Source organism: Phasianus colchicus, chromosome 10 (genome assembly GCF_987193195.1).
Source record: "Phasianus colchicus chromosome 10, bPhaCol1.hap1.1, whole genome shotgun sequence".
Classification (NCBI taxonomy): domain Eukaryota; kingdom Metazoa; phylum Chordata; class Aves; order Galliformes; family Phasianidae; genus Phasianus; species Phasianus colchicus.
In genome coordinates, this window is record NC_143445.1 from 24,012,806 (window position 1) to 24,037,858 (window position 25,053).

At 35.6% G+C, this 25,053-nt stretch overlaps 1 protein-coding gene and 1 long non-coding RNA gene across 7 annotated transcripts in view; one reads left to right on the forward strand and one right to left on the reverse strand.

Annotated features, from left to right (window-relative positions):
- Positions 1-25,053, forward strand: part of LOC149916673 (uncharacterized) — a 140,456-nt gene that overhangs the window by 7,608 nt on the left and 107,795 nt on the right. The window lies entirely within an intron of this gene.
- The window catches only part of PEX5L (peroxisomal biogenesis factor 5 like), a 91,696-nt gene continuing 66,687 nt past the window's right edge, over positions 45-25,053 (reverse strand). For 3 of the 4 annotated variants that reach the window (XM_090147759.1, XM_031614569.2, XM_090147758.1), the window contains 12 exons: positions 22,204-22,315; positions 19,303-19,512; positions 18,091-18,220; positions 17,482-17,578; positions 11,768-11,863; positions 6,160-6,276; positions 5,099-5,242; positions 4,240-4,310; positions 2,868-3,065; positions 1,464-1,629; positions 953-1,110; positions 45-249 (listed from right to left, as the gene is read on the reverse strand). In XM_090147759.1, coding sequence (XP_090003885.1) covers positions 45-249; positions 953-1,110; positions 1,464-1,629; positions 2,868-3,065; positions 4,240-4,310; positions 5,099-5,242; positions 6,160-6,276; positions 11,768-11,863; positions 17,482-17,578; positions 18,091-18,220; positions 19,303-19,512; positions 22,204-22,315 — 1,704 coding nt within the window. The remainder of the gene's footprint in view (positions 250-952; positions 1,111-1,463; positions 1,630-2,867; positions 3,066-4,239; positions 4,311-5,098; positions 5,243-6,159; positions 6,277-11,767; positions 11,864-17,481; positions 17,579-18,090; positions 18,221-19,302; positions 19,513-22,203; positions 22,316-25,053) is intronic. The other variant, XM_090147760.1, reaches the window with a different exon arrangement.

A 25,053-nucleotide genomic window follows, 5' to 3' on the forward strand; every position in this document is an offset into this window, starting at 1 on the left:
GAGTTCTCTGCTTCCTAATATAACTTAATTTGTGGATACTTGTATTACGGCTCTAGATTAAAAGCTCTTAATAGAATGTCTAGATCGCCCACATTGGCAGCTTGAAACAGTTCTGGCTGGTCCATCATAGACAGAGCAATTCGAAGTGCTGCCCAAATATTGCCTGATAGAGCAGGATGGGGAACCTGCTGTTGATTCCTGCTTTTCCTCTGCAAACTGAGAGCAGTGAGAAAATTGCTGACAGCCTCTCTGTAGGAAAGAAAAGAAAAATGTAATGTAGTTTGCTTAATAAATAGCATAAAACTTCAGGATACCATTCTAGAATTGAGTGTATTTTTTAAAATACACTCAGATGTGTGTGCACCTCACAGGCCTTTTTGTGTTACTCTTGTTTGATTTTCTTTAAACAAGTGGACATGACTTGTACTGGTTCAGACCTTACTTTATTGGTATGCTTTATTGCTGTATAGATCTCTTTCATCTTAAACATCTTAAGCTGACAGTAAGGACCCCTATAATATAAACCTATGTTTCCTAAAGGTTGTATTAAAAGTACTTTTGACAATATTAACTACTGTAAGCATTTTAACTGGAGTTTCCCTTATAGATACAGTTTTTTGTATTTTCTTTTTTCTCTTTAACACTGGATTGAGTGTGAGAACAATCCCACAGATGATGGTAGGATTACTTGCACTTAGAGCTAGGAGAAATGCTTAAGCAGCTTGTTGAATGGAGGATTTCAGTTTTTAAATTCAGTAATTCTGTTATGATGGTTGTATGGCTATAAACAAAATAGTACTCATTTATTAGTGCTTAGTAAAATATATATATATTAGCTGAGATAACTAAACTGTATTCTAATTTTTTTCTTAAATAGCTCCAGCTAGAAAATGAATTTTCACTTGGTAGATATGATCCCTGACTCTTTCACTTACACATATTTGTAACTTACCTGTATGCTCCTAAGTTGATGCAGCTTATGCCTAAATTGTACCTGGACCGAATGAAGCCAGGTTGTATTTCTAAAGCACGTGTGTAAGCCTCAACAGCTTCTTCGCTTCGATCCCCATTTGCCAGGGTTGCTCCAAGACGGTTCCATAACGTATAGTCCTGGTGAGAAAATGAATTCTCTACTGTAGGTGTCGATAGGGGACATAATAGCTCATCTTTGATTGCAAAGGAAGACAGAAAATAACAATATCATATCCTCTCTTGATACAGAATGGAAGGTTCTGACTCATGATTATAGGCGACTTTAAATAACCAGTACAATTAGTCGTTATGCAGCTAAAAATCAGACATAAGTCTGCTTCCAAATGGGGCTGTCTGATAATTAACACTTCTCTTTCAAGTGTTAAAATTTTAATGACCGAAGCAGCATCTCATTAATATTGGTCTGATCAAGAAGGAAGGAAGAAAACTGTGAAACTAAGTTCTTAAAAATGGAAAAGCATAAAATGTACCTCTGGCCGAACAGTTAAAGCAGCACTAAATGCATCTATTGCTCTGTTAAATTCTCCATTCAGGTGGAAAAGAACTCCAAGTCCTGTCTGCAAGTCAGGGTCTATCATGTCACCATTCTGGTGAGCAGCCTCCAGGTATAAATCTTTTACTTCTTCAAGTAATGAGCTAGACAAGAGTGAAAAATAACATGAAGTTGCATCTTAGAAATCATAATTATAGTACTTGATGTTTCAGAAGTGATATACTTAAACTTGAAAATAAGCTGCTTGAGTTCAATCATAGCAGAGATACGTTTCCCCATCCTGTTGCAAACTCATTTCTGAAATACAGAAGCTTACTTGTGTAATGAAGTCAAAGTGAAGCTATGAATTCAAGTAAGAAAACATGAATGCTTATTAAAGCTAATGAAATTAGGTGGGTTTCTCAGTCATAAAAAGAGTAGCCATTTTTGGAGCTGTAAATCACTGGCCACAGTCCCTGAAGATGGATGCCAAAATTTCCATCTCCTATATGTGCTGTAGGCTTCATAAAACCTCACTGTCAGTTCTGAGTGATGAGGCCGAAGTAGAGCAACACATTTAACAATTAAGCTGAACTTGCATATTACATTTTAGCTTATCTCGTCAACCTGAGGCTCCTTAGTGATAAGGGAAAACATAAGGCCTGTCTTCGAAATGATATGCAGTGACATAGCACTAGTGTTTTGGTTCTATAAATGGCGTTTATGCCTTTAATGAATTTATTATGAATTTCAAACTTCAGAGAGATTAATTTATTGGCCTCATGAAAACATGATGAAGGGCTGCCAACTCGTGATTTCTTTTGTTATTTAAAATGGTTGCCAGCTCCCATTACAGAATGCTGGGCTAGAGACAGATAAAATGACTGCACTGTTTCTTTGTTTAAAAACAAAATGAGTTTTAAACAAGCAGATGCTACTTCCTAATTATATTCAGTGAACTGAAGCCATGTCCCATGGCAAAATGGCTGATGTTCCTGGATTCTAGTAGCTTGGTTGGGATATAGGAAATTTGATGAACAATAGAAAGAACACACATGTAGAGCAATACAAGCCTGGTATGAATTTGGAAGCAGTAGAATGAGGATTTGGGAATAAAGAAGCTGCAGTCAGGGTAAATGGGATTACTAGAAAGTTATGGGACTTGAAGCAGAACATGTCTTTTGCTTGCAGTGTATGTTAATTTCCGTGGATGGAAAAATGTAGTCCTCAGTCCCTAAACGGAATGTACTGTTTTTTTCCTACCCCTGCCTCTATGGACATCTAGTTTTTGGGTTTGCATCAGAGGGAACAGGCTGGACTTCTCTGCACGTTAAGGACACAGCATGAACCATTGTTTACAGTGGTCATTACATCTCAGCCAGCAGGATTTAACTGCATTTACCTTTCATCTGATGTCTTAGACATTCTCCTGGTAAGTGCTGGGGACCCTTTTTTGCTTTTCGCTATATACTTGTACTTTGGATTTAGCTTTATCCAGTTTCGTAGAGCTTGGTAGGCTTCCTGTTGATGGCCTGTGTTAGTATAACTTACAGCTAGTGCCATCAGAGCTTTTAGGTTATTTGGCTGCAGTTCCAAGCACCTAGGTAGAAAATAAAAATATGTTGAGGATTTTTGTTTGTTTGTTTTTAGCCAACCACAATTCTTGAGTTCTTTCAAAATAGTCCCTATAAATAAATAAATCACTTATAAAAGATCTGTCCAACAACGTTTTTAAAGAAGGGGCTTTGTTTTACTGTTTTGTGATAAGTGCGTTATGCATTTGTACACAAACGTGCATGCATGGACCTTAGCATACACACGTGTATATTCATAAATATGTGCACACAGGTAATGCTCTCATCTTTTTCATTATGAGTCAGTTGAGTGGGTAGACTGGCTTTATATTTTCTGTCTAGCAAACAGAAAGTTTAACTTAAATTTCTGCAAACAGTTTAATATGATTTTCAGCTCTGCAAAAAAGTATTTTGAAGAAAAAAAATCACTTTCCTATGAATCATCTCACAAATACTAAATTCTCAGTAATTCTTTGATAATGACGGAGCCAGTCAACTGGAATAGCCTTTCTACGGCTGTATATCATGAACTGAAAATAAAATCAGGCCTATTTTTTGAACATCACTCCTGTTTTAAAACTGGGGGAATAGAAAAGCCCTGCATCAGGCAACCCCTTGGTCTTCTGTCTAGGTAAAATCGAAAGCTAGGTATTAGTGAGAGCATCCGTAGGTGGTATCTTGATGGTTAATGCTGCAAATGCAATTGAATTTTGAGAGGGTGCTTTTTAAGTGGAAACATGGAAACCCACTAGAGGAAGTAATAATAATGCTGATATTTTTGGAGCTGACTTGTACATACAAGTATCTTTATCAACCACAGATATTCTCAGATTAGTATTCAACAGCTGGAGGTGGTTCATTCTAATAAAAAAAAACAACAACCTTTTTGTTAAAGGACAGACAACAGAAAGTATGCTAAGTGGCTAAGATATCAAAATGGTACTTTATTTGCATTATGCCTAACTTGTGTTTATCAGACCGTGCAACTTCAGTGCAAGTAATTACATTATTAGATTAAATATTGCACTTATTTCATAAAATAGAAAGACTAACCAACCCTCTGTCACTGATTTTTACACCTGTGTCAATGCTTTACTTAGTTAAATAAATGGTTCAAGTTACAAGACAAGTATGAGGTTAAAGATACCTAGGTCTCCATTACCCAATACTCATTCGACCCCTTATTTAGCGGTTATCTACCTTTGGAGGGCGACAATGGCTGCTTGCTCATTTTCATTCTCTGCCTGTGTTATGCCCAGGAACTGCCAGGCCTGCAAAAATAATCAAAAAAAAAAAACAAACATCATCTTGTTTTGCTATATAGACCCAAGTGCAAACAGTTACAATTAGTGTCGCTTCTAGTGGGGAGAAGAATAAAGATTCAGCAGTAATTACAGTTTTTTTTCTACGGTGTACAGGTCAACAGTACAAATCAGTGCAGTTTTGAATGCCTTTGAGCATGATAATATTTATAATCAGTCGATGCAAAGGTATTTTGTCAGTGTATAAACACATGCTGGTTTATCAGATGTAAGTTACTGTACATTTTAAATGTTGCTAGACTGTTACAGAAAGCACTGAACAACAATAATTAAGTTATGTATGTTTAAGGGATTCTTGAGGGTCTAGGAATTCTCTGCTTTTTGAAACACTGCTCCTTGTTTTACTGTAGCAATAGATTCCAAGAGATCTGTATACTTACATTGTAAATATTTTTCAGGTTTCATTAATGTTGTGAAAAATGATATAATTTTTAGAAAAATTTTAGAATTCGTGTTAAATCAATTTATTGGTAGTGTTTTATAGATTGAAAACATCAGGAAAAGAAATGAAACATTTCAAATACCTTTTTTCTTCAATGCTTTTAAATGACAATTTGGCAATTCTATCATTTCAAAAATAGATTCTCATCTTATGAAGAGCTCACCGTTATCTATTTCAGAGCATGTGTTATTCCACAGCCATGACTAGCAAAGCTTTGGGTCATGAAACCATGCCGTCTTTGTATGCTAAAGAGAGTCCCCTTTCCTTTGTCAACAGAAAGCACAAGAGTGAATACCTCTGCATCATTGGGCTCTTGTAGAATAGCAGCCTCCAGGTACAAGATTGTAACAGGCAGGTCACCTTCTTTCATTTTTTTCAGTCCTTCCTCAAAGGCACCTGGCCAGTCTTTGAAAGGATTTTCTGTATGAAAATAATATCCCTAGGAGAAGAGAATGAAGAGACCCATGTTGAGCCCTGTAGCGGAGGATAGCAACTACAAAATTAAGTTATTCACTGTATTCTAACAGGACATAAACATTTTTTTCTATGAAAAAATGGATGAGCTACCCTGTAAAATTTGAATTACAAAAACTGTAAAAGCAAACATCACTGGCCATTTATATTTGTGCTCTCTGTATATTTGCTTGATTGCTAAAGTTATGTTTAACGGTACTTATGTTGGTTGTCAAATATAGTAGCAACAGCTCACATTGTAATAGCAGCAGAATTGAACCCAGCATGAGCCCAGTACATCCAATCTATGGTAAAGAGGACAAGGAGCGCAAACCAAGAGGCTGATTCCTTGCAGTGCCTGCAGCCTCATCTCTATTCAGTTAATGTCTTGGACTCTTCAATTAATTTTCAAGATAAAGAGTAGTGTTTCAGGTGCCTGAGTTGAATTTGGGTGTTTTTTGGGTTGTTTTTTTTTTTTTAAAAAAAAAAGTTTTGCTTTTTTCCTCTTTATGCCACTGCAGCATAAAGAATGTATGCTAATGTTAGCTACATAATATATGTTGAATTAAAACATACAAGGAAGGGATTGAAGAAGAGTGTTTGAGTGTGTCTGCCTGGATTTGTTAGTACTTGGTGCTCTTCCTTGAGCGACTGTTTTCCAGCAGTTTGCTTTGCAATCCATTTGGCTGAATTCACACACTCTGCATGTTTAAATGTATTCTTACTGTGGTACTTTCTCAAATCTTATCTTATTCACAGTCAATTTAAAAAGGATGAGTTCTTTTGGATAAAATTAGCTTCCATATTCCAGAAGAGTTTTCTTGGGATCCCATGAACAGCTGAAGCTCATCTAAAAGCTTCATGGAAAGGATGCACAGTTTGAAAACAACTTTGTGTTGTTACCTTTTCAATGGTAGAGATGGTGACTTGCCCTGGTGCTTCTTGGTTCTCTGAAATCCAGTTCCTGCGAGCCATTTCTTCCCATTCTGCTTGCATTTTATCCCAAAACTCTGTGTCTGACTAGAAGAAAAAAGATAAAAAAAAAAAAATGAACAACAAAATCCTAAAATAAAATGAAAGGCTTTTATTATACTTTTTTTTTAACAATTGGCAATTTTGCTGAGCAGTGTTCATTCTATTAATAATTGTGCTGACTGAAATAAGCCAGTGCAAATATGGAATTTCATATAATTAAATTTCATCTCCTATATTGGAATGTATTTCTTCATCAGAAGACTCTCTATCTCAGAGGCAGCATATGTTCTGTCTGAAGCAGGATTTGCAGCAGTTTACAGTGCGTCTCATTGATGCTAACAGTAAATTGTTACTTTAAAATTTGAAGGCAATGAACGGTGCTCATCCCTAGCCAAAATGAAAAACAAACCCTAAGCATACATGCTAAAGAATAACAGTAGTTAAAAGTTTCTTTAAAAAACAAACAAAAACAAGTGTTCTACTTTGATGGATTCAGCATCGTTTTTACTATGTAAAAGAGTAATCACCAAGCTTAGAGAGCGTGTGGACAGGATATTTAATGTAAATAGGGTCTTCTGACATAGTGGAGAAATCCTAATATTCATAGCATCATAGAATGGTTTGGGTTTGAAAGGACCTTTAAAATAATCCAGTTCCAACCCCATAGCTATAGGCAGGGACGCCTCCCTCTAGAACAGGTTGCTCAGCCTGGCCTTGAATGCTTCCAGGTTGACGGTGTCCACAACCTCACTAGACAACCTGTTCCAATGTCTCACCACCCTCACAGTAGAGAATTTCTTCCCAATATCTGTTTCTTCAGCATCCTCACCTTACTTATAAACACTGAAAAGCAGTGCGATAGCAGAATACGTGCTCAACACTGCAAGCCTTTGCAAAGTTCCCCAGTTCCTTCAGGGCATGGCCAGGACTTCAGTGAACTGACACTACTGAGAGTGCAGTTTCTCAGTTTAGTTATGTCAGAGAATTAATAATTCCATTGAGGTATAGACAGAACTATTTGAGGATAAGATAGGAAATTATTTAGAGATATTAGAAACTTGCTCACACAATTTTGTCTGAATCTCTATTGAAAGATTGATTGCTTTTTGATACTGTTCTGCAGCCAGGCGTGATTTGCAAAATCTTAATTTGTGAATGCGTGACTTGCCCCAACTCTACTCCTCAGGCACTTGGAAAAAGGAAAATGCAGGCTGTTAACAGATCTAGAATGAGTCAGCAGCCAGAATATTTGAGTATGGATGTAAAGTGTAGAACCCACAGCCACTGTCAGTAGGTGCAATTGCTATAAATCATAATGCTGTTTACAATAGCAATGTACATTCTCTCCCTACAAATCTAACAGGCATTTCCCTTTGGTTCTTGCTGTATCACCTCCCTTGGATATCCAGCACTTCCTTCCAGGAGGCTCAGACTTGTATGAATTATGCAATTAGCAGATCTGTGAAGATACCTGCTATGTTACTCTGCAGACTAGGAAATGAGTGTGAATCACTCATGCCCAAAGAGAAAATTACATTCTTTTTAACAGAAGCAAACAGAAGATGACAACTCTGCTTCTGAGGTTTCAAAAGTTGCTTTCATTCCAAATTTGAAGGAAATATAGTCATTTAAATAGTTGTGAGATTGTGCTGAAATGTCCATTTAGGAACTGAAAAGGCTGGGATAAAGATTCAGATTGCTCCCTCTTTTATCAACCGTGAGCAGAAGCACTTGAATCACTTTAACTATCCTGTTCAACAAATGTCTCCATGGACTATTTTGCATTCAGTGCAAATCTGCACTGCATTGGAGATGAAAATTACTTGACCGTGTTTTTACTAGAGGTAATTTTGAGATTCAGGATGTGGAAAGGTAGTGGAAATTTCCCTTTCCTGCAGATTAATATTAATATAACCACTATATATACGGTAATTATTAACGCCTTTTAAAACAGATCAAGTTATAGATCAAAGATCATTTTTAGAACCCAGTGACTTGGAAGCATATAAATCACATTTCTTCAGCATATGAAAAACCACTTTTAAGATGTAGGTGTTTTTAGGTCTTCAATTTGAATTCTGTTGCTCAATTACATATTTATTACCCACCCAGCAGTTTACTGTGTGCATACTGTACTTAAAAAGCCAATGAATTCCTGTGTGTTTAAGTATCCATGCTTGATGTTTATAATGAATTAAAAGTGGAGGAAAAATGAAGTAAGACGAGAGTTATGATGTAAGGTCACTTATTTTGTGCCACTTGGACATGGGTCAGGACCCACCTGGTTTTTGCAGCTGTAACCAGTTGCATAGTTGGGCAAAGCAGGCACTTCCTTTGTATGCAGCAGCCCTGTGAGCAGCATTCAGTCTTAGGGCTCCTGCACCAGCTACGGCTTCTGAAGTGCATCCAGCACTTGGGGTTTCTGAAGCACATGAGGCAAAGCTATGTGGAGCAACTGGATTATGCTCAATCATAAAATGCCATAACATTACCATGGCAAACAACAATTTCAATATCAGAGCAGTTCAGTGTCCTTGAGGAAGAGGATCATAAATATTACATGGTCCTTATTAAAGACCTAAGTCTATTTTAGCTGTTATGAGTAGCAGTTTTCCATTGACTCAGTGGCAAGGGGCTTAAATTAATATTGAGTGCTTCTGAAAATCTGGCTATGGCTCAAGACTCCTAGATCTAATTTTAACTCCATTTACTACGTGACTGGTGCTAATTATTTCGTTTTAGTGTTTTTCCTACCTTAATGCTGGCAATTTACTTTGGTCACACCAAAAGTTTTCAGAGCAGTTGAACAATTTTAACATATTCTCAGGTAATCTGTAATATCTGAGCGAAATGACAACTAGGGAAAATGTTTCATGCCATCTTTTTCCTTCCATGCAGAATATTTTGCATTTTGTCAAAGAGGCTATTTTTACTCTTGGTATTTAAAAACATGCTGAAGCAGTTAAACAAATGAGAGGCAAAATATTCCCAGACTCTTTACTTCCTATAATAGAATGGCAGGGAGAAATACTAACAGCTAAGTTACGAACTTCCATGTTTTCATCATTTTCCGTTAGAACTTTCCCTTACTGCCAAAACTCAATTTGCAGTGTTCCTTCTTGACCAGTGCATAAAAAACAAAGGCTTTGTGGTTGTTCTTCCTTTGAGTTACTGCATCAATATGTTCTTCAGTGTGAATGATACAGTATGTTAAATTTGTGCACTTACTAATTATTACTAACTACTGTTGTCACAAAATATAGCTGTAATATGTCCTGATGCTCCATAACAGTACATTATGCAGCAAGGTCTCATGTTACGTTGGCTTGTAAATAAAATGATGCTAAGAAGAACAGCTTAACGTTTCCTTTATGTAACCTCACAACACTGAGGCATCTGCAGTTTCATCTCTATGCTAGGGAAATGAGGCATAAGAAAATATCAGAATTGCTTTTTTCTATATCTGAAATGTTTCTCAGTTGGACGTTTTTCCACTTTCTTGGTTTCATGTATTTTAATTCTAACTTATTTCCAATACTATGGTGCAGAATAAATATAATAAATTTATAAATCAAATATTTACAAAAACATAATTATTATATAAATGCAATAAGTATGGCTATAGAAAGGATCTGATTTCCCATACTGGCTTTTTTTCTTTTAAATTCAGTAGTGCCCACTTGTTGGTAAAACGCAGCTAATTACTGGAAAAATTATGTATGGCACTTGGAAATAATGGCATGAGGCTACTTGTGCTTCCCTCAGGTGTGTAGCAAAGGAATGTGGCAAAATTCAAATCTAGTTTCCAGAATGATAGAAAAGGTAGCCAAGTCTAAACAGACCGGATCAGCACAAGGGAATTTAGACCTTCTTTAGAAAAAAAACCAAAAAACAAAAACAAAAACAACAACAAAAACCAACAAACAAACCCTAATTTACTTACGTCTTTATTCTTTAAAGGATCTCCAATGACATAGATATCTTTAAATGTATTTAAGAAAGAATTGCCTTACAGATTTTCATTTATCTCAAAATTTGACATCTTAAAGCCATTCCCAAAGCTCTAAAATGAAAATTGGGTGGAGGATAAAGTTTGGTGTCTTCATTTACTGAATTGTTAATTAATTCTTTCTGAAGCAAACCACAAGGAACCTGAGATTTACTTCCTTTTCTTGATGTGTTTTCTGGCTAATCTTACCATTTGGAGCTTTCCCAGTTGAAGACTATTACAGAAAGCCTAAAAGAGGAATTTTTTGAACACCATATCTGTTCTCTTCTTTAGTAAGCACTAATCTTTGTGAGATGGCCTGCAATTTATTTCAATCGCCTTGGATTTCTTACCACTTCATTTTTGCTACAACGAATATTCAGCTCTTTTCATATGCAAATGAAAATAGCTGTAAGGTCTTGAAGAATCTTCTTTTTATTTTAACTACCTGGTCCAAGTTTCTATTTTAAGTATAAAGAATTGCTTAGACTGCCAGTTACATAGTTAGAGAAACATTTAATTGGATTATTTTAAGTAGCTGTTTTCAAGACTATGTTAAAGCATTTTAATAATTTTTGGTGCATTAGAATAACCTTTTAATGTGCAGATTTTTTATACAACACATTCTCCTCCTTATTTTACTCTAAAAAGTATTCAGTAATGTTTTATGATCTTCTATTAGCCTCAAAACACATATTTTTTTCTACTTAAAGTCTGGTTTCCACCATTACATGTGATTTCTGACAATTAGAAGAGTACTGACACCATTTGCTTAACAACTAACTGCAATGCAGAGATGTTAATCACTAATGCCCTGTGTCTCAGTCACAGATTTCAGTACATGTCCCACCTTAAAGATCACACTGCAGCATAAGTAGGAAAAACTGAAAAACTTTAAGCAATGGTAATCTGAAAGCAAGTCTATCCTTTCCTGCCAGGAACAAATGTATATGACGTTCAGTGTTCAGTATATAGCTTACATGCATAGTTTATAAAGCAGCTAACTTTACTGTATCCATTTTAACTTTGTAAAGCTAGGCAATTTTTTATGTGCATTGAGAACCTATGGTGGTATCTTTCTGTATACCTGTGCCTTTTCAAACTGGATTTATTTATCAGGAAAAGGAAATGCTTCAGTACTTAACATTCTGTGACTGATCATAAAAATTCATTGGTTACTTCTGTGTATGCAGTTACTCTCCCATTATAGCAAGTAATCATTCTCTTTATCAATGATATTTAATTGAAGTTTCAGTGTGGAGAGTTGGTTTGTGTCTGAGTGACTGCACACATTCAGTTACTGGGATAAAAATATTTTTCACTCTTATACCTTCAATTTGGAAGTACTTACATTTATGGGGAATTTTCTTGACCCACTTGCTAGAGTAAGATGGAGAAACTGATATCTTAAATGAGTAACTCCAGGAAGAGTATTTTTTCTCTGCTTTGAAAAATGTAGTACAAACTTTCTTCTCTATTTGTGAGGCAAGATGAATATGAAATCTGTAGAACATTAGCTGAAGAGGGAAAGAGTAAATGAAGTAATACCTCCACAGCTGCCTTAGCTCTTTCAAATTCCTCTTCCAATGAGTGATTTCTTGAGAGAAGAGGCCCTCCCCAACGCTGCTCCTTAGTTGATCGCACCTAAAAAGAAATAAAAGAATCAGAATGGGATGATATACTCTGCAACGTTTCTGAGTTATTTCCTTAACTGCTTGGAGCACAAAATGTCCTTTTTCTTGGACAAAACCAGCTGTGTCCTTGCAAGAATTCTGCTATGTTGTAGAGAGAGCAGTCCTCATTAAAAGGAGAATAACTTGTCTTTCCTAGAGTCTTCTTATTCTTCAGGATGTTTTAAAGACAAAAGAGAGCCAAGAAAAGACAGTGGAAGAGTTGGGCTAACAGGGGAATAGATGGCTGTTTTGTTAAGACTTTAATCTTAATTGTTCCTACTTCTGTATTATGACTGTGGCAGTGCATTCCACCCATTAGAAAGCCAGGTTTGCTATCACTTTAACTGGAGGGATAAATCCAATTTACAGCCATTAGCACTCTATTCTGCACCATAATATCTGTCAATCCTACTGGAAGTATATAACCATTTCCTCCCTATTTCTTTATTAAAAGTATTTTATTCTTTTTGCATAAAAGGCACAGTACAAAAACAAACAGTATTCATTGATAACTTAGAAAACAACAAAGTAACTTAATCTTGCGAAAGAGAGCTCTGAGTGCTAATCTCTACCCTTGCATTTGTTAGAGGTTACTCATATTAGCCATTTGCCCGACCGTGATCCTAACTGCATTAATTTACATGATGATATTACTGATGACTGTAGTTATAATATTTATTTGCAATAAGCTGTGTTGATGGAAAAAACTGATTTTGCTCATTTCAGACACACGAGGCTGTGTCTGCAAGTGTTAAAACATGCATTGCTGGAATGAAACACGCAGTACATTCCTGAATGTTCATATGATGTGTATCTTTCTGTGTATACCCATGCCTTTTTAACTAAAAAGATGACATACCTGTGTCAGTCTAGCCCTAAAATATCTGTTTTGTTCCTATGCACTTTGACAATAAATAGAACTTCAGACAGGAGATGTAACTGTTTCAAACAGTCTGTTTCTATATCATATGACAGCATTTGTCACTTACACACCCATAAGATGAAACTGATGTTCTACAGAGAGTAAATGGAGGTTGTCTGGATTGCATGTCTTTGAGGAAGGTGCTTGGATTTAATTTAAAGTTATCAGGAGACCTTAATCTTATCACTGTTAGGAAATTTAATTGACCTCCTTGTTTCTCTTACTCCTTTTAATTTCAGTTTTACAGCTATTACTTCTTAGCCTTTCTTCAGTAGTTTAAAGCATGTTCAGTACTCCTTATTTTCTCTGTAGAAAGATACCCATTACTTTAATTAGGTTTTAATTGTCTTTTAAAAGGTATAAAGAGATTAAGATCTTAGCTCATTATGAGGCTTTTTTTTCTTCAGATTTTAACCTTTTTTTAGTTTCTTTTACTTTCCCTCATTAATTGGTTATACCTTAAGTGCATAGCCATACAGACAACAAAAGTGAACGCTATAGTCCAATACCTATATTGCTGTTTCTTTTTAAAGTGAGCAAAAGATCTGTTCCCAGAAATTATGCCTTTTTCTCTATGCTTTTCTTGTCACCATACTGCACAGTGAGCACTCATTGACATCCCTATACACTCTTGAGACATAAATGCTCTTCAGAATTGCCTTCCAGTGTAGTGTTATAGAGCCTGCATTGTTACTCAGAAACATAAGTTTTCAAGTGGTTGTGTTGGAATTCTTAGTTATGTAGGTATCTTGGTCACCAGCTCATTTTCATGACTGCCTTGCTCATGTTTTCTCCATTCCATTCTTGCATTATTTACAGTTTTTACCAGTGGCTTGCATATTTATTTTCATATCAATAATATTGAAGAAATAGTTTCTCTTTGCAGTCACCAAAGAACTCTGCCATATGATTTCTGTTCCTAGTAAAAAACTACTGTTCCTGAAAACGTAAATTTAGCTAGTTTTAATCTGTTTAACAGTTACAAACTTTTTAATCAGAATATAGTATGCTGAGTTAAACATCTTGTTCAGTATCACAGAGCAACATTTATCAACCCAACCTGTAATCTGATCAGAGAATGAAATCTGCTTTTGACACAAAATTCTGCTGATAGACATTAATTATGTTCCTTGCCTTTTCATTATTTCTGAGTTGACTCTTGCAAGGTTTTTGACTGCATCAGCTTTAGAATCCTTTCTTTCCAGTGAGTGTAATTTCCTTAGGTCAAAGACAGTACCATAAATCATGATGCTTAGACTGATTAGCACTGTAGAAGGGGAGAGTGAGTAGAGAGGTGAGGGGAAGAGGATAAGAAAGAAGCATCGAAGTTCCTTTCTCTGCCACATGTCAGAGCATATGCATTCTCCTTGCATAATCCACATAGGATACACCTCCTCCATTAAATGCACACCTGCTCTCAGTCAGAGGGGACAGAAGTAGAAAAGCCCACATAAGCTGCATTTGCATATAGACAATGCAGTCATATTTTGATTTGCCATAATCCAGAAATGAAAAAACCCGCATGTAGCAAGCATGCTGCCTTCCACTAGTGCAGGAAGAGAAGGGATGGAAATGAAGTGCCAGCACTGAAGAACTTCACATCTCCAGCTGGTGATGGACTAAAACTCTACAGCCACATCCCTAAGGGGAGCCCAACATGTCTTATGGGTCAGGGTGGAATGGGTATGTCTGAGACATGGACAGTCTGCATACACTGTGGTTTGATATGCTCACCACTCTACAGCGGAGGTGCTGTAGTTGATCACTGGCTGCTGTCTTCAGGGGCAAAATCTTCCATTCCAGTACATTTGTGCACACTTTCCTGCGCTTGTAGTCTGCTTATGTGCTGTTGGACTTTAACTGTTGGTGAGAGGCTTAAATTATAGTCTTAACTTTTGAGCAGGTCTTTAAATAACGAGCTTAATCTATCCCTTGTAACTTAGTTTTATTAGAGTAACTGGCACATCCAAAAAGGGCCAGGCCATTCATTAGTCTTATCATAGCTATTTGGAAGAACTAGGGAATAAATTATGCATTCTAAATATTGCTGCCAAAGGTGCAGATTTCTAATGTTCTGCAGTCTTTGGGATACAGTCTTAAGAGTGTTGAAGTAGTAGAATTAGGTGTAGTTTTTAGTATGTCAAGGTTTTTTGTGTATGCATTCTGAATGCGCAATACAACATCTAACATACCTAGAGAGGACCAAGATTTAAATTGCGTTTTGAGAGTTAAAACATAAGCAGACTTCATGCATATATGAATGAACTTATTGTCTCCTCTTGCTTTTTGGAATTGTCAGAGAGAAAACAAACTTTCAGAAACTCCCATCACTGTAGGATTATTGTACCAATAAAACTATAACAAGGAATTTTCCATTATAGCAGATAAAAGAAAGAAAAAAGTTACTTAGTCCAATGCAGTTTAAGAAGTAATAGGGAACATATGTTGTGAACAGAATACTAAGGAAGTCGGCCACATTCAGTGACAGCTACCATGCTGTTGTCCTGTCCAACCTTCAAACACATTTCCTCCTTATTAATTCAGAGCTTGCCTGTGTGATTTTGTATGACATAAGTGCTGGTAAACACAGGATTTTGTTAAGAAGATTGTATAATTTTAATGAGAAAATGTAACCTAGTTGCTTAGTTTTTCAGTTGGAGGAACTAAATCTAACATGTCAAAGATGAGTGATGATGATAATTGTCTCAGAAACTGCTGATAGCTAACTGCAGCAAGTTTGACAGGATGAAGTCTTTAGGGTAAGGCAGAGTCTGTTGCATATGCAAAGGTTACCCTTTAAATGAGATAGACAAGATCTATGGAGGACAAAGTATGGAAAACATATGCTTCGATAAAAGCGCTAATGTGATTTCTTTTACAAGCAGATTAAGAACTCTATCAAGACAGATGAGCCTGGTTTTTGGGAACTGACAACTTTGACAGTCCAAATATAAGCAGGATAGAGCAGGCAGTGAATGAAAATACTAAATTTCTGTGTAAACTAGCCAAAATAAGAACTTCAGGTCACTTATTTGCATTATTAATTACTAGGTCAGCATTTCATGACTTGAGGGGATTGGGAGTTTGAAAAAGAAACAGCTTATGATAAAGCAAAACAAAACATGAAATATGCTAAAGCATCAGATAGGAATTTTATATTCTGCCTGTCCTTCAAGTTGGCTGGTTCAACCTAACACTTTTTTTATTTTGAAATACTGTTTGTTTTATAAAATACTACGGAGATGCAGATGATTCAATCCAAACCAAGTGATAAATGCTAATTTTTGCTCTTGCAGTTATTCTAGTGGACGATAAACAGGAAATGGGCATATAAATTAGAGATTTTATATACTAAATTTGCAATTGCTTTTCCAGAGAGCAGCAGCACTTAGATTCTGGAACCATCTACTTCATTTACACACATCGAAGTTAAACATAATTATTACTAATAATTATTATATGTACTATTAGATTGAAGAAAAAGTATTTTGGGATTCTTAAAGGTGAGAAGGACAAAGCTTGTGAAAACATATTGTCTGTCTAAGGCTGATGATGCTATGCAACAGATCTTTTCCATTAAAATGTATACATATTGTACAGAAAGAAGACATCATGCCTTGGAATTAATGTTAGGCTTTCCAAGGGGGAAAAATCCTGTTTGCAGTGTAAAAATGGCAGGGAAGAAAAGGTGACTTTTTCTCTAATAACAACACAGAAATGAGTCTCTTTCTGTTTTCTGCAAAAAGTAGTGCATGATCTCAGGACAGGCTTTTACAATTTGGTATCTCATTTTTTCATTTTCAAATGGGGCCATTAACTTTCATTAATTTCTTGATTTTCTGTCTGACAGAAAGCTTTTCAAGTGCAGGCATAAAAATAGCTGTGAAAGAAGAAAAATTGTGTTTAACTAGAAGTGAATCCACTGAACAACTCTCTCTCCCCTGTCAGTAGCATTAGCTGAATTTGAAAACTTTTAGTTAAGAAATGTAATGCAGGAAAGAAGATGAATATGCGATGTGAACTAAATGAATGCATATATAAATGTATGTTTGTACATATTTATGCATACATACATATATAATACCATACAACTTTCAGAAATTTCTACAAAGTCCTGTTCACGGTTACCCTATGACAGTTGAACTGGGCAAATCTACAAACCTGCAGCCCAGAGTCCTCTATGTTGGAGTTCATTTTCCAGCAAGAAAAAGTTCTTTGAACACGTTGCTGTCCCACTCGTGGAGGTAAACTACTAACCAATGTTGGCCTCATGTACAGCTTAGTCATTTCCCAATTTTGTGTATTTCTGATTATCCAAGAGACCTTGAAAAAAGCTATATTACAGGGATAAGCAACAATTACATGTTCAAATTTCAGAACTGGAAGAAGGGAAAGAAGATGCTGCTGTAAATTGTAGTTTGAGGCCTTTAGGACAGGAAGGTCACAGTTCCCTGCAATATTAAACTGCATGTTTGAGATGATGAAATAGTTAGGCTGTTTTTTTAACATTAATTTGAAACCTGTGTGGAGATTCATCTGTAAAAGGATTTTAACTAATGATCCTGAACATATCCCTTACATATTTCTTCCAGCATTTGAGTAGTTAGCCAATGGGACAATTCCTACTTGCCTCTTTAATGTTACTAAATCTACCAAATCTCTCTTACCTGTACTGCAGGTGCTACTTCTAGTTCTGATGTTGAATCAGTGTCGAAAGTGCTCTTGACGTTAGTCAGCTCAGACTGTGATCTATTTTCTGTGGACCTAGAAATAACACATTTACAGACTTATCACTGTACGCTAATACGCTGCCTTATGTATTTCAGGCTTACAGCCCATGCTGTCCAATTAGTTTATTTCTTTTAACTGAGTTGTTGAACTCAGAGATATCAAAAGTGCCTGGAGCCTCCTGAGTGTTCCTGCTATTCAGTTATTCGGTCTCATGCAGACAATAGTTAAGGCAACAGAATCAGGCCTAATTTACCAGTAAAGCATTTAGCATATATGGGCATGAACCTAGTACAGTGCAATGGAGATGATTTCTCTACCGCTTCATAGAAAAGCAAAATGAGGTTTGGTAATGACGCATGACTGTAACTGCAGTCTTTGTCTAACAATTAACCACCACTACTTTACAAGACTTCAGCCTAGTTTATGTGCTTTTCTTTCTTTCTTTTCTTTTTTTCTTTTTTTTTTTTTTTTTTTTGTGTGTGTGTGTGTGTGCCACTATATCGTAATGTTGTTACTTAGAAAAAGAATGAAAGCAAAATTTGTACCATAAAAGCTCTTTTGATTGAGCTCTAGATGATGATGATGATGTTCGTTCTGCAGAAGGATGGACCTTGCAGCTCCTGTCTCCAGGAAAATTGACATCATCCCATTTCTCAATCTGTGTCTGAATATCAACTGAAAGATAAGAAAAGAAGATATGAATCTTTCAAAGAAACCGCTGTTTCTTAAATTAATTATCCTCTGTTAAGTAAATGTTCAGAAGAAATTGTGAAGCTGCGCCACCAAATATTATTTTAATTAAGGTCCAATATACACAAATGCTGTGCACCTTTCTTGCAGATATTCTGAAAAAATATTTGGAATTTGCAACATTTGCTAAATAATGATTTTTAAGGCAGTGTCTTAGTTTCAGCTGAGGTGGAATTGTTTTCTTCAGAGGGTCTGGTATGGTGTTAGAGCATTCGCAGTCAGAATGTCAGTGGAAATCTTGACTTAAAATCAGTGATATTTAATGTGTTCGTATTGTATTCAGATTGTAGAAATAGAACTTCTCCTAGTGACTACCATTTACAAGTGACTGCAGGCAACCAATAGGATTCAGTCATGTGTTTGCGAAAATGAGATGTTTAACTCCTGTTTGAAGATAAAGTTCTGTAAAAGAATTTCAGTGCCGATGAATGGGAAATTTCCTACCTTGGTATAAATTACATTTACCTTGCAAATTTCTCAATTGCAATGCAAGTAATTTAGTTTGTATGGGACTAATTTAAGTTCACCTTTTCCAAAGCTGATCAATGGGTCATGCTTGGCAGGATATTGAGTTGTGTTTGGGTTTTTTGTCCAAATGTATAACTCTTTTATAAAGAATGGAACTTTTTTTCTTTAGTATGCATGATGAAACAGTATTAAAAAAAGACAGTAATTATTTGTAGCACTTGCAGTTCTGAAAAGGACACTCAGTGTACCCTGTCTCTAATGTGGGTTCTTTTCTCATGATATCCCTCTACATTTTTCTGCCTTTTACTGATCCTGACTAAGTTCTTTTTTGGAAACTCAGATTTTGATTTGCGAATTTACTGACAATTTTATAGGTGTATCAAAAAAGGCAAAATGTTTACACAAAGTTAAGTGTACACTCCCTGTTAAAGTGCAATGCAACAAAAAGTCTAATCTTGCTCACTGTTTTGTGCTAGTAACAAGGTGAAACTTGTGCTAAGCAAGGCTATGTTACACTGATATAATAGCTACACTCTTACCTAAATCTAGTGAAGACTTGTCTGAAACTCTGACAGTCTGAACTTTCTGTTCAGTATCCACACTGATAAGGTCAGAATTGTCTGTCTTCTTTCTGTGGGCTGAAGTTTTTAAGCCTTCACCTCTTGATGGATTCTCTGATTTCTTTGCTTTGTTTTGGGTTTGTAAGGCAGGTTCACTAAGATCCAAGAGATCCAGACCTGTTGATAATACTTAGAGACAAAATGTTAGAATTCAGTGTTGTTTTAATTCAAATAGCTCGCATTTGTTTTGTTGTTGTTGTTTTTCCTTAGTTGGGACATGATTTAATGTATTAGACTATAGTAGATGTATCTTTCCAGGCTAAGGCTGCTGACTAGCAAATTCAAATATAACTAGTGATTCCAGGTGCTTAACTGGGTGAAGTTTACAAAAAAACTGATTTGCAAGAAAGGCTTTCACTCTGAGAGTCTTAAGATTGTAGCTTAAGTCCACATTTCCTTGTGTTTTGAAGGTTTCTTGTACAACTGAACAGTTAGATTAGATTTAGTTTAACGCTACAACTTATCATGTACTGATAAAAGTTGCTTAGTGCACTACTGTTGTGTCACTTGCCAGTAAGGAATAAAACAGAAGAGTGGACAACTTTCTCTAATATTTAATTGAGAGAGCGATTTTCTTTTCAGAGATGCTGAATTATGCTTATTTTCATTAAACAACTACTTTAAATAACTTAAAAAACATATTTCTGAAAAAAATGAACCCATCTTTCTTGTTCTGGAAGGCAACTCACCTTAGTTTTTTAGAACTATGCATGATTAGATCAGCCAATGATTTGTGGCACTAAAGATGTGTTTTGGTAATGGAACTCAGTAGGTAATGTTGATGGTTGGACTTGGTGATCTTGAAAGTCTTTTCCAACCCAAATGATTCTATGATTATTTGATTCTGTAAGGTTAAACATGTTCTAACCTTGCACTCTCAGTGTTTCTGGACAAAACTTAAAAACTATAGAGAGGCAAGTTCATGTTAGTTCACTATGAGTCTGTCTTCTTTTAGATTCTTCAAAAAATCACAGTATAAAGTGTGTTTTGTGTCAATTAAAGGAATTGCAATCAGATTCTATCACAAATATTGAATATATTGCTGGACAAAACAAATGTGAAGTTTGTGAAGTTAATGAATCTTTTTAAGATAGGAAAGGAACCAGAGAAAACAAGAGCTATGTTTGATTCGTCTATGTGTTAAAGTTTGGCAAAAACCAATAGATGCCACAATTTTCCAAAGGCTGTATCTGTTAGAGATGCAGAATACATATGAAAGTTGAGAAAGAAGTTGTGCTAGAAAAGCTGCAAACAGAGCTGGCTCAAGCATGGAGAATATGATCCTAACAAAAAGAGAGCTGTGGATCTAAATCATGACTGGCAAAGGATCTGAGATTCTGAAAGTTAAGGGTTTTGCTGTACTGAAAGAAACAAGGTGCGGAAGGCTATTGCACAGAAGAATGTAATCTTTTCCTCCTGGAAGCAATCTCTGTTGCCTCAAATTTGGTCAACTTCTCTTGTCAAAAAAGAACAAGTTAAAAAAAAAAAAAAAAAAAAAAAAAAAGAATAATGTAACTAATGTCATTGCTGTGTGTCCTTTTCAGGATAAATATTGCATATAATTATAAAATATATTGCTTTAGCTTGTAAAGACTATATCTGTATGTAAGCCAGTCTTCAGTCTGAGTTTTTCATTTATGAGTTATTTGAAGAGTAACAGTTGAAAATCGTTAGCATGTAAAGGAAAGGAATGCTTCCTCTTCATTATCAGTTTATAGGGGAGGTGTTTTTGGCACATGAATTAGTGTTGTCTCTTGTAGTGCTTTATCCATGTTCTTAGGAAATTTCATCAGTCTTCATAGAATAAAAAACTTTGATTTTGTTATTAAGTACATCTGATACTCAAGGTAGATAGAGGACTTGATGCAGAAATGGGCTATTTAGTTTTACAACAAACAACAGTCTTAAACAACCTGAAATATTTATCTGAAACATCTCTGTAATATCTGTAGCTACCTAAAAGGAAATAATATTTACAAGTGTTCATTTAATTGTGTTCCAATTTTGTTATTGGAACTCATATACTGCTTTAGACACATAACAATTAGATGTGAAGATAATCATGCAGCTGTTAAGTAGTTATTTAGACATTTTAATAATTTGCATGTATATAGATTTTAATTAAATGGCTTATTACAAGGCAAGTCATTGTATAAGATAGCAATATAGCATAGTAATTCTATTGATTTTATGCTATCAGTCAGTCAGCTCAAATGCTTTGAATAGAAGATGACCATCTTCTCAAAGCACTTCTGCAGGGAGCTCCATTTCTCTTAATTCAGATGTCTTTCAGGATTCACTCTGTATTATCTGCTTTACTATCTCAGCACAACACAAAGCAGAAAAGAAATTTGTTAAATTCTTTCATTACTGAAGTTTCCAAACTGAGCCTGGATAAACTGTTTTGATATCTCTTCCCCTTTTTTCAGACATCCCATCCAAGGTTTGGATAAAGCACATGTTTCTAAAGAATGGCTTTGGATAAACTAAATTAAATGTGGCTTACCTGTAGGTTAAATTTTTGCAAAAACAAAGTTTGAGGATTTGTTGAATAGATTTACACTTCCAGTTGAAGTTGCCTTTAATTCAAACTGAGAGATCTGCTGGAGTGAATGTGACTGGGATCACACCAGATTTGACCTCAAAAGTAATGATCAACATTTTTTCGAATAATAGATCGATCAATTATAATCAGAATATAATTTTGTGCAAATGGTAACAAATCTTTTTAAGTGACTTAATGAAATCACTTGACAAAATGCACAGTAATTAAAAGAAATTTTTCATCTCTATTCAGGGATAGTACAGAAATTTGTTTACCTGCAGTATTTGAAGTTACAGGCCTTGCAACAGCTTCTGGTTTAGTTTCACAGAGAAAGTCATCAATGGAGGGACTCAGAAGGGGTCTGCTTTCTTGTTGCTCGTTCACTAGCTAGCAACAAAATAACTCAGTGTCACAAAGTGTTGTATTGGGTTGCACAGTTAAAGAAATGAAAACATTTTTGTACAATATTATGCTACATTTTGGATCATTAGTGAGTAAGAGATTGAAATTAGGAGATGCACAAATAGCTCCAAGCTTAAAAAAGTTATATTCCAGTTTTGTTATACTCCATGGGAATTATTGCATACTGTTGCTTATAAGGCTAAAGCATTCAAGGTGTGATGTAATTTCCTTCAAACTAATCAGTGAAGTTGGCCTTCTCTATTACCAGGACACTAAGTAGGGCTCTTTTAGTATTTGGAAGCAGTCTTTTTTTAGCATGCCTCCCCACAGAACTTCCACAACACCATTCCATCCAGAAAATACACTTTAGCCCATTAAACAGTAAGTTGCTGAGACAGAAAACTTCTCTGCAGTACAAGGACATATGAATGACAGTGGATGGTCCCTGGTGAGTTTATGAACTTCCTGCATGAGTTTTGACTGTATGAAGACTCATAATACAGTTTGTATTTATGAGTAGTTTTCCTTTTTTATTGTAATTGTAGTTGTGCATTGGTTTTCTACTATATAAAAGAAATCTCCATATTACAGGCCTTTCATGTATTAAGTATTTTAAAAGATAAGCAATAAAATGGTCTCATAAATAAAAATCTCCTCTCTACTGTCATGCTCTGAAAGATCAAGCCCAAAGGTGAGCGGGACAGACAACTGATAGTGTGCCCTGCATTGGTTTCATCTTAATAATATAAATACGTTTTCTCTGTTTGTCACTTTCATCTGGAGCTCTTTCAGCTTTACTGTAATTCTCTCTCTTCTCCTCCACTCCTTTCTGTTTTTCCTCTTTCTGCTGTTGAGTTATCTAACTGTTCTCTTATGCATATTTGAACTTTTGAATTGAGGATGCTAATATGAAGAAAAACTGGTAGAAAAAGGCATTCTTTTATCCTCATTTGATGTTTATTAAATTACTAGTATTTAGCTACCATAATAATGGTATTGCCACTAAAGTTACTATGGCAAAACATCTTAGGTTTACTGTCGTTAGTTACTTGATTTTTGTATTCCAATGTTGCAAGGAAATACTAGGGCTTTTAAAATAAAAAGTCCATAATTGTGATAGATCAAACATTTAAGCTGGTATCTAAAGCTGGCTGCCTGCATAATATGTGCACTTATTTATTTGCCTGGAATCTTATGGTTTTGTACTGAAATATCAATTTATATGACTAACATGGAAGACAGATAAATGATTACTTGCCCAACTGTGTGTAGCAGAATGTGGAAATGTGGGCACCTAGTTAGGAAATCTGGCAGTGGTACTGTCTCAATCTCTACTTCTGCATGGTAAACCAAGACTGCAGCTGCACCTTATAATGGGAATTAATCAGTTGTTTAATAACTATCTGCATTGAACACTCACGTTGCTTTCTCAAATGTTATTTGCTTAATTTGGTAAATCTCAAGCTTGATTGGAAATTGCTTTTATACCAGCTGAACAACTTTGATTTCCATTAAAGGTGGCTCTACTTTGTCCATGTTATCTGTAGCTGTATACATTTACCTACTAATCGTATTTAAGACTTAAGACAACTTAGAACTCTATAGATGCATTTTTCTGTCTGTGCTTTGGTGATCTATTGGTGGAAAAAAACAAGAGTGGATGCCTAGGTAATACTTGACCAAACTAGTTTCAGTATTTTAAAGGTTTACGGTCAACTCCAGATATAAGTAAAATTTGCTCAAATAATTCTATATTTTCATTCTAGGAAGTAGCATCAGTAACAACTGTTGCACTTTTGAAGTAAATTGCATGTTCTGGTGAGCATAATGTCCAGCAGACAGATTGTCAAAGCATCTGAATCATCCAAGTCTTTATTTTGTGATAAGCCACCAACTTAAAGAAAAGTCTGACACTGCTTGCAGGGGGGACAGGAAGGATTACAGGAGAGTGACTGTATACTAGTAATAATAGCTGTAAATGTAAAAACTTCATATGAAGTACTCTTTCCATATCTGTACAGGTATATCAGTAGGGCACATCATCATGTACAATTTAGATGCTTATCTTTCCTATTAAGTTCCATGGAAATTTTCTTTAGTAGGAAAGAATGAGGAAAGGAAGAAATAAATAGGGATTATGAGAACCAAGAACAGCCAGGATCACTCACTGGCAACACTGGTGAAACTCTGAAATCCAGCTGCAGAGGCAATTCATTGCCCAAAAATGTTGGCAGAGCTGAGAATAAACTGTAGGAAGAGCAGCAGTAATTCTGAGAATCACAATCGTGATGGAGAAGGTAAATAAAATAAAACCAATCTCAGGTTCTCATGGGTTTGACTGATGTGTGAAATAGCAGATGTCTATCATTTATGTTTATTTTCTTTTCCTTTTCAAAGCTGGTTAGCACATTTCTTTATTATGTTGTTTTTATAAAAAAGACCAGCTCAGCCACAGGACCTCATTAGTACGATACCAGAATTATTGTTCAAAATCCCCTGATAAAATTTTCCCATCAAATTGAAGGATTTAGGGTGACATCCACTTCTTCATAATCAGCTTTGCCAGCAGACGCTGAGATTTAATTTTCACAAAGTTGTGTCTTCTTTGTGATGTATTTGCAGCATTTTTATTTAATCTGAAAAAAATAAGTTCTCTGACTCTCTCGCTACATGAATATGTACACTAAATTCATCAGAGATGGGCCACACAGATTATCAGAGGG